At 34.5% G+C, this 9977-nt stretch overlaps 1 protein-coding gene across 1 annotated transcript; it reads left to right on the plus strand.

Annotated features, from left to right (window-relative positions):
- The first annotated feature begins 1252 nt into the window (after nucleotides 1–1252).
- Nucleotides 1253–1972, plus strand: LOC113755086. The gene has a single exon (XM_027299157.1). It carries the CDS (start codon nucleotides 1352–1354, stop codon nucleotides 1793–1795), a length of 444 nt encoding a protein of 147 aa, XP_027154958.1. The 5' UTR covers nucleotides 1253–1351; the 3' UTR covers nucleotides 1796–1972.
- The last annotated feature ends 8005 nt before the right edge of the window (nucleotides 1973–9977 follow it).

Genomic DNA, 9977 nt, shown 5'->3' on the forward strand with positions numbered 1-9977 from the left:
TTTGACCCATTTGGTTTTATAATTTGGCTATAAATAGACGACTTTAAGACAAGAAATACACGACTTTTGAGAATTTTCCAACAAACTATTTCTTAAGTGAAATAATTTTTTGGTATGTAAAAGCTACTTTTGAACATTTTAGAGTAGTTTTTAAGGTGCTCATCGACTTATCAATCAAGTGATCACCTTGATTGTGACATTGTCTACCAATCTTGACGTTCTTGTGCAGTCCAAGTTCTTTTAGATTTCTGTTGCTCAAACGTTGATACTCTATTCTAAATCTTGTGGCTTGTGTGTTATGAGTTATGTCTGAAATAAGACTTACATTGTATCATTTGGTTTGCAAAAAAAAAAAAAAAAAAGAATAGGTGTATGTATATGTGTGTGTATGATGTCATTCGGTTTGACAAGGTCAAACCCATTGACCCCTAACTCCTAAGTCAGCCGACTCAATGCCTTGATCCAAGAATTATTCCTAATAAACTTTTGCACCTAAAATTCGTAAATAAACTACATAATTACACCAATCATAAATAAAATTTTGCACTTGAAGATTGGTGGATTACTAATTAAATTTAGATTTTGCTAATTCTCATAATAATTATTAATTTTATAACTACATAAATTAAATAAGCATTTGTTATGGCATATTTTATACCATAAACCCTATATTAATATTTATGAGATATAATATTTAAATATATTTAGTGATCCCACTTACCTATGATTAAACCAGTAACTGATTGACCCACCTCCTTTGTCGGATTCAATAACTATTGTTGAAATCCCATAAACAAGAGGTCATGCATTCAAAATTTCCCTTCTCCTTTCTTGCTTTTTAACTCTTCTAATGGAAGCTATTGTCTCCTAAAGGAGACTTGAGCTAGGAGTTAATGCAACTACCGGCTCGTTATCCTCTTAGGAAATAGAGCAAATGGCCGCCAATGCTTCTTTCTATTTACGGTCCCTCTCTCCACCTCTTCTCAATCTAGTAATTCAAAATAATTAATTAAAAATTAAGAATTGAAAAATCCTACTCTTTTTCAGCTCAAATAGAAAAAATCGGTATCAAATTACTCTAACCACGGCAAAAGTCAAACACAAAACCAATTGTAATTCTAGGGTGCATTTTGCAATTAGCCCTAGCGGTCTAGAGTCCATCCAAGACTCCGAACCCCAAAAACAAAGGGTATTTCTGTAATCTCGTCGAAACCCTTCTATCCCTATTCCCACATATAAACCCGAGTCACCTTCTCTGCCCTTTGGCACCTCCGCTTCCCCAAAAAATTCATCTCCCTGTTCTTTCCGTTATTCCTTCGCATTTCCGTGCAATTTCTCACTAAGCCGGAAAATGTCATCCCAACAACTAGTTGAAACACACAAGGAAAATGCCCAGATATACACCGACCCATCTCTCTGCAAGGTAAAATCAAAGGAACTTCTAGAGAAAATCAATCTTCCGAGGGGACTACTCCCCTTAGACGACGTCGTTGAGGTTGGCTACAATGAATCAACCGGGTTTGTTTGGCTGAAGCAGAAGAAACAGAAGCAGCACAGATTCAGTGCGATAAGCCGCAACGTAAGTTACGACACGAATATCACGGCTTTTATTGAGGACCGTCGGATGAAACGGTTGACAGGCTTCAAGAGTAAGGAGCTTTTCATCTGGGTAACAATTTCTGAGATTTCTATTCAGGACCCCAGTTCGCAGAAAATTACTTTTGCTACCCCAACTGGGATTTCCAGAAGCTTTCCGGTTTCTGCATTTGAGGAGGAAGAAGAGGACAAGAATTAAATTTTAGAAGGGTGCAAGGGCTGGGAGGGGTTGGAAGTGTTATTTGGGAATAATTAATTTTGTTTGTGATAAATTGATAATATGTGTTTGTTTAGTGGTGTAATTTCTATTTTGACTTTGTGGTATCCAGTTATCAAAAAAAAAACTTTGTGGTATCCACAAATTACTTTGCCTTTACTCTTAAATCTTTGCAGGTTCGCTTATAGTTTAAGCTAAAATTTAAAAAAAAAATGATGGGCTTAAACTGTTTCTTGTTTATCAATTTCTCCATCTTTAATTAATTGACCATTGAAATTGCTCCAAAATGTACAATTTTTCTACAAACTCAGCAGTCCAACCAGTTGTTTCTTCCTTGGTAACCGAAGAATTCTATAAAGAGGATTAAATTTATCATTTATTGAAGAATGGTCAGTTTTCGGAACCAACAGAGAACAAGTAGGCGATAATAAAATATGGGTTATTTTTGTTTAATTTTTTACTAGCAAAGAAGTGGTAGGATTTTTTCTTTTTTCTTTTTTTTTTGATGGAAAGCGATAAGATTTAAAAAATAGAAAACGGCAGGACATTAAGTAATTATAAAATATGTGGTTTTAGATACATTAAATTTGAATTTTTTTAAATTTTATACCATCATGTCTAATGTTATTCACATTCGAAATGCATTTTGACGAAAGGTTCACAAACAAAAGATGGAAGATTAAGGGGAGAGATGAAATCCACACATTATTAGTTTCTTATTTCATACCGATTACATCTTGGTTAATTCGCTTTTTTTTTTTTTTGGTCATAAGTTCAAATCTTAAATTCATTGCGTCGTACTATATTTGGCCTGTAAAGGAAGGATCCAATGACAGCAGTAAAAAAGGCAACTCGGAGTGGAGGGAGTTCCAGGAGGCTCAGGAATTGGAAGGGGAACTGGTAGCTATAGGAACAAAGGAAAGGAGGGATTGTGTGGCTGAAGGAACCAGAAGTGGGGTGAGTTAAGATAAATTCTAATGCAGTTGTGCAACAAAAGACAGACAGAGCTGGATGGGGGATGATTGCAAGGGACTGTGAAGGAAACATTCTGGGAGCTTGGGCAGTGCCAAATACAAGCTGTTCAAATGCAAAACAAGAGGAAGCTCTGGCTTTAAGAGCTGCTATGCTTATGGCAAAACAATAGGGCTAGAGAAGAGTGGTGCTCGAATCAGATTGTAAGTAACTCATTGATAAAATAAATGGTGGGGAAGGAGACTCAGCTATTGCAACTGTATTGTCGGATATAGTTAGTTTGAAATTCAACTTTTATGAACGTTGTTTTTCCTTCACGAGTAGGATTAACAACTCTGTTAGTCATTGTTTGGCAAACTTAGCTTTAAGCTTGAAAGGAACAGCTAAATGGAAGACAGACTTCCCAACTTGGCTGCTTGAATTGCTTCAAGCAGATTGTAGGGGCAGTTGCTTCAAAAGTTTGTAATCTGTTTTGGTATATAAATGAAGTGTTGCCGTTGAGGAAAAAAAAAAGTACTATATTTGGCCAGTAGAAAAATCTGCTTACTGCATAAAACTGCCGTTTCCACGTCTTAATAATAGAGAAAGAGCCTGTTGCCGTATTGGCATTTCCGGATGGAAGTTCCCTACGATTTGTTTCCTAAAATTTCCAGTCCTTGAACTTTGACTAGTATACGTTGACAGTAGAGATGGGGAAAGGCCAATTTCATGCCAAGGACAGAAGCCTAAAGGACGGCGACCCAAGGGCAAATTCCAAATGTAAAGTTTCTGCGCCTTGTTTATATATTTCTGCCCACAACCTGTTTCTCTAGTTCTTCCTTAGTTTTTGGGATAATATCTAAAACCTCTCCAGATATTTCTCTCAAAAACGCTCATAATCCTTAAAATTTAAAAGTATCACTTACCTCTCGTATTTTTATTATTTATGTAACAAAATTTTAAAAAATCCTAAACTATCCTATTACTCACTTTGCTAAATAAAATACTCCTAAGACACTATATTTACTTCAAAAAAAAAACTATCACCTAAAAACAAACTCTAATAGTATCACTACCTCACAAAGTTATAGTCTGTAAAAATATAAATTTGGAAAACATAAAAGATATTTATAAAGAAATATACTAATACCAATTTAACTCTATATGCTCAAAACCGATTTTTTATAAACCTTATTTTTTTTTTTCCAATTTCTTCTCAATCCATGGCCTAAACATTTAAGTTGTACTAATCATTACAAAAATTAACTCAGAATAAAACAAATAAATCACACCCCACTCTATCACAATGACAAAAAGTAAAAGATAAATAAAATTCAATTTATTATAATTTATAAATAAAAAATTGCATAATCATTCAAAGAAATGAATAAGAGAGAATGTCGGAGAAAGAAAAAAGAGAAGAAAGTGACTTTTGTTTCTTTTTCTTTTTCAAATTTTTAGACCTCCATTTATTTGATATATGAATTATATATCAATCAAGAGTTACTATAGTCTTTTTACAATTATTAAAAGAAGTAAGTGATATTTTTAAAATTTTAAAAATGCTAAGTGATATAGGAGAAATCGCAGGGAGAGATTTCTATTATTATCCCTAGTTTTTTTATGCAAGACTCTTGTGATCATTCTACATCATCATTGCAGCTTCAAATTTGATTAGTTTTTCGAAACTGATTTCCACAATTCTATTTCATAGAATTTGGATCCATCTAGTTCAGTTATAACTAGTCCTATTTGATTGATGTAATTCTTGCAAATTTTGTTGTAATTTCATACGATTTTAGTATAATGGTGAAATTTTATCAATTTATATGATTATGATGTAAAATTCATGATTACCAAAAACTATATGAATTACATTAACTGGACAGATTGAGGATCTAAGGATTAGAAGTCACAGGTTCAAATCTCTTTGACACCTTCCCGTTTCTTAGTTCCCATATGACAGATTGACAGTAGCCCAACTACTTAGGGAAAATCTCCAATTTCTTTTTTTTTTTTTAACAATCGGTGTTAGTTTACTCTACATTTATTCCTACTCTAACATTCTAAGGGGTAGGGCTCAACTGGACTAATGAAGGAATCGATGGGAACTGAATCACCATCGAACCAGATGGGTACGTAGCGTACCTGTAGTGATTTTAAACCACTTCAGTGACAAGCCATATATAGTCGCAATTGATGAAAGACAAAATTGGAACCCTTGACTTACCGCTCCCATCAAGGTGATAGTGGCCAAAGGCGGTTGGTTTCTTTTTTTTGTCTTATTCAATTCAACCCTTTGTTGGCATACGGTGCAGAAGAACACCATAGTCATTAATACCCAGTTGACACCACCAACTGTCATAAATTAAAGCATCACCCGCTCTTAAAGCATCACCCGCACACAACTTGCGATGACAATTCAGGAATCCGCGGCTCCACCAAAAAAAATGCTACGGTGGACCAAAATAATACAACGTGTGAGAAGAAGTTAGATGATCCATGTGCCGTTAACGTGTAGTGTTGTTTAACAGGATATCCATTTTATCACGCTCACACGTTATCATTTTCCACACTTAACAACCAAATTCGTGTGCATGACAAGCGACAACCTGCCGAAGTAATTGCGCGACAAGTGACGCACATGATATTTTCTTCCCGGTACCATGGATAATATGTAACCGTTTGGATTTTAAGAGCATTTTGAGGAACTATTTTTATCTTTCAAGTCTGTAGTAATAAATTTTAAAAATAATTCAAAAAATACAACGCATCTCAGGTTGCGCCCCTTCCCTCTCCCCACTTTTGATCGCGGCTCACGACCAAATCTAGTCACAGGTTGCAACCTCAAACTGGTCACCATGGCCAGCGATCGCGAGGGAGAGGGAGGGGGTTACGAGAGAGGGGTGAGGGGAGAAGAGAGGGGAGGGGGTTGCGGAGAGAGGAGGGAGGAGGAATAAAGTGAGAGGAAAAAGGATGGTGGGATGGTAGTGGGTGGTGATAAAATTTTATACAATTTTAAAAATACCTCATTAAAATTTTAAATCTTAAAATATCTCAAAGTATATTTTCAAAAAACAATTCAAAAACACCATTAAAAACATCTACATGAAAAGTTTTTCACATACATTACTAAGAGGTAGGGGGAATTTTTCTCTCCAACGTTAAATGTGGTAAAGGCCCTTCATTAATTTAATACTAGTATTTTGATCCATGCAATGCTCTAATTTACATTTTAAGTGGATACAATAAAGAGTTTATTTAATTGAATAGGTTTGTTTGGATTAAAATTTTGGATAAATGACAGTTTTGGATAGTATATACACTGCCAGTTTTGAATAAATGACAACTAATGCAAAATTTGAATTTAAAATCCAATTTTTGCATGTGTGTCACGATCTAATAGTGATGGTGTATACACTGTCAATTAGAAGTGGCAAAATGGATATATGGTTGATAAATGGTTTTAGTTAAATGGATAGTGGATCAAATTGATCCAATCCAATTAAAACCATTTAATAAATGGATCTAAATGGATGTCATTTAAATGGATAGTGTAAACCATGATCCATCCATTTATCCATTTACTCTCCCAAATCCTAAATTTAAGATCCAAATGTTTTTTTCCAAAAAATACAGATCCCCAAAGTTCTATTCTTAAATCACCTAAAATCTTTTGGTAATAACAAATGCTTGTACTACTACTCTATTTCAGTACTTCATAAAATTAGTTTAGTTCCAAGAAAATTTAACTGATGTGGTCAATTTAATCTTTCCTCATTACTTTAAGTATCATTTTGTAAAGTAATGAACAATTAAGAACTTGGCTACATTTTTATAATTTTTGAATGAATTGAATACGGCTTTACAGTGAAAAGAAGTTTATGTTTCCAATTTTTTGCACTCCTGTTCAAGAGTGATGTCTTGAATAAAAGTGCAGTTCTAACATGAAATCTTATGTTATTTGACAAGTAAAATATTTTCATCATATGTGCACGTAGTACCTAAAAATGTATGAAACTCCTTATTATACCATTGATACACAAGCTACCTTATATTACTTAATAAATTAGGTGTCTTTTTTTTTTGGATAGTTGGGTTAGGTGATAAGGGGAGAGGGATTGCAAGTATGAGGATTTGGAAAAAAAAAAGTTGTCATTTACATATCTTAACCAATGTTGCGGGGACGCTCGTTAGAAAAATTCTTTTTATAAATAAAAGAATTAAAAAATAAAAATTATTTTGACACTGCATGATGCATTCTCGCTTTTTCTTTACTTAAGAATATAAGTGTTTGCAATCATTACTACATGAGAGTTTAATTAAAAAAAAACAAGAGTAGAGACTAAAATATAATTTTGAAAAGGATGGAAGAAGTCTAGGAACTAGAAGCAAATAAAATGCAATTAATGTTATTGGCAACTTGATATGTGAGGAAGTTATGAAGGAAAGAATAGGTGGTCCCACAAAATTAATTTGACATATGAGGAAGTTATGAAGAAAAGAATAGATGGTCCCACAAGATTTTATCTCACATTTTTATAAATGTGTTTTCTATTTTTTAAGTTAAATGGATGTATATGGATAAGATGGATAATCCATTTAAATCCACCAACATAATTGGATTTAAATGGTTATCCATTTAAAACCATTGAATTTATATGGATCATCCAAATCCATTTAAGGTTGGTTTATATGGATGGATTGGTGGATATGAATCCATTTTGCCACTTCTATTGTCAATATATATAAGATTTACTAAAAAAAATTGGTTGCATCATGAATACTTTTACCAATAATCTTTTTTTATCTCATATACTTCACATTTCCAAAAAATACTTTAATATTATTTTCAAAAAAAATTTTCCAAATAATTTTCAATCCATATTTTGATGTTTATGAAAACTTTATTGTAGATTTGTTTCTCAAAATTCTTTGGATGTGGCTTTATTGAAGTTTGTAAGATTTCTTTTAATAGTCTATATCACTTCCAGCTCCCTTTTGCCAGCCCAACTTTTCTTTGTCATCCCCTTCCTTCCCCTACCTGCCCTTGTCCCTTTCCCACCTAGCCACCCCATCCTTATCCCATCTCATGTTCCTTAACCCTCACTTTGACAACCCCAATTTCTCTTTCCTCGACAGCCCTATCACCCCTCCTTTCACCTTCAACCCAACCCTTCCTTCCCTATGACCAAATTGAGTTCAAATGAACATAAGTTATGGCTACTTACTTAATTAGATAAAGAAATATGTTGATCTATACATACTTCATGCCTTTTTTTTTTTAATTAACTTAATGCCAATATTGATACGATCTCCATTACATACGAAGCTCATGATCAAAAAGCCCGGATCGTGATAGTGCTATTCAAGCTTGGTAGCGAAAAATCTATGACCCAATCTAACCCTCGAGATGCGAACTTCTTAATATCATCTCAACCCACAACCTAACGAGTTAGAAAACTAGGATTTTGGTAGAACGACGGCACAATCAAGTGTGATTCTTGATTGATAAGCCAAAGTTGAATACTCAAGAGAACCTCTAAAGTATTCAAAAGGAGCTCACGAAAAACCAAGAGAGAACCTCTCAATTTTTGCTGGAAAATTTGATTAATTAATCTGGAAAAAACATTTTAACTCTTTTATAGACTTTACAAGACACGAAACCTTCTCCAACTAGGAAACTAATGGACTATCTTGGCCTCTAGACTTACCGTAAGCTGGCCGAGCTTAATAACTATCAAAATAACAAGAAAAAGTCATGAAAAATTACTCAAATAGCAACTAAATAATTCGGCTACTTAAACAACTTAGAGCTAGCCAAATGCAACCAATTCAACTACCAAAACAACGACTTTACGGACTAGCTTGTTGGATCACTTGAAGCAATGTAACAATTGAATGTTCTTCTTGATTAAGATCTTCAACCATCTTTGAACCTTCAATTGATTCACGAACAACATGAACTAATGTGTTGAGTTGCACTTTAAGTTTCTTGGCGCGAGCTCTAGTAATCGGTCCCACTGGAACAAGAACTTGATCATTACTCAAACCATGAACTTGATTATCAATGCCTCCAACCTCGTTGTTATCATTCCTCTCTTTTTGAAAAAGATTTATCCTCAAATCTAAAGCATCATCTGCATCAAAAGGACTCAAATTAGAAACGTTGAATGTCGCACTAACACCATACTCACTTGGTAGTTTCAACTTGTAGGGGTTATCATTGATACATTCAAGCACTTGGAAAGGACCATTACCATGTGGCAGCAACTTGTTACTGCGTTAATTGGAAAACGCTCTTTGCGTATATGTAACCAGACCCAATTACCAGGCTCAAATACCAGCTTTTGACGACCTTTATTAGCATATTTGGCATATTGCTCAGTGCGTTTCCTAATATTGGAACGGACATTCTCATGTAAATGTCTAATAAAATCTACTCGTTTCTTACCAACCAAGTTGACACACTCATGCATAGGTAAAGGAACTAAATCTATGGGTGTCAATGGATTAAACCCATAAACACTTTCAAATGGTGAGAATTGAGTGGCAGAGTGTAAGCAAACTCGACATGAGGTAGACACTCTTCCCAAGTCCTAAGATTTTTATTAATAATGGCACGCAATAAGGTAGACAACGTGCGATTGACCACCTCTGTTTAGCCATCTATTTGGGGATGACTAGAAGTAGAAAACAATAATTTGGCCCCCAATTTCGACCACAAAGTCTTCCGAAAATAACTAAGAAATTTGACATTTCGGTCAGACACTATGGTTCTAGGTATACCATGCAATCTCACTATTTCCTTGAAGAACAAGTTAGCTATATGAGATGCATCATCGGTTTTATGATAGGCAATAAAATGATCTATTTTAGAGAAACGGTCAACAACAGAGATAGAATCATTGCCATGGCTAGACCTAGGATGGAATCCATAGAGATATCTACCCACGGTTCTTGAGGAATAGGTAAAGGTATCTAAAGACCGTAAGGACGTACCTTAGATTTGGCTTGCTTACATGTCACGCATCAATCCACTGTCCTCTCTACATCATGCTTCATACGTGGCTAATAGAAATGGTCCTGCAAAATATGAAGCATTTTAGTGACACCAAAGTGTCCCATTAAACCCCCTCTATGCGACTCTTTTGCCAATAACTCTCGAATTGAGCTAGAGGGTATATATAACCTATTCGAGTGGTATAAATAG

This window comes from Coffea eugenioides, unplaced genomic scaffold (assembly GCF_003713205.1).
Source record: "Coffea eugenioides isolate CCC68of unplaced genomic scaffold, Ceug_1.0 ScVebR1_1181;HRSCAF=1994, whole genome shotgun sequence".
Taxonomy (NCBI): domain Eukaryota; kingdom Viridiplantae; phylum Streptophyta; class Magnoliopsida; order Gentianales; family Rubiaceae; genus Coffea; species Coffea eugenioides.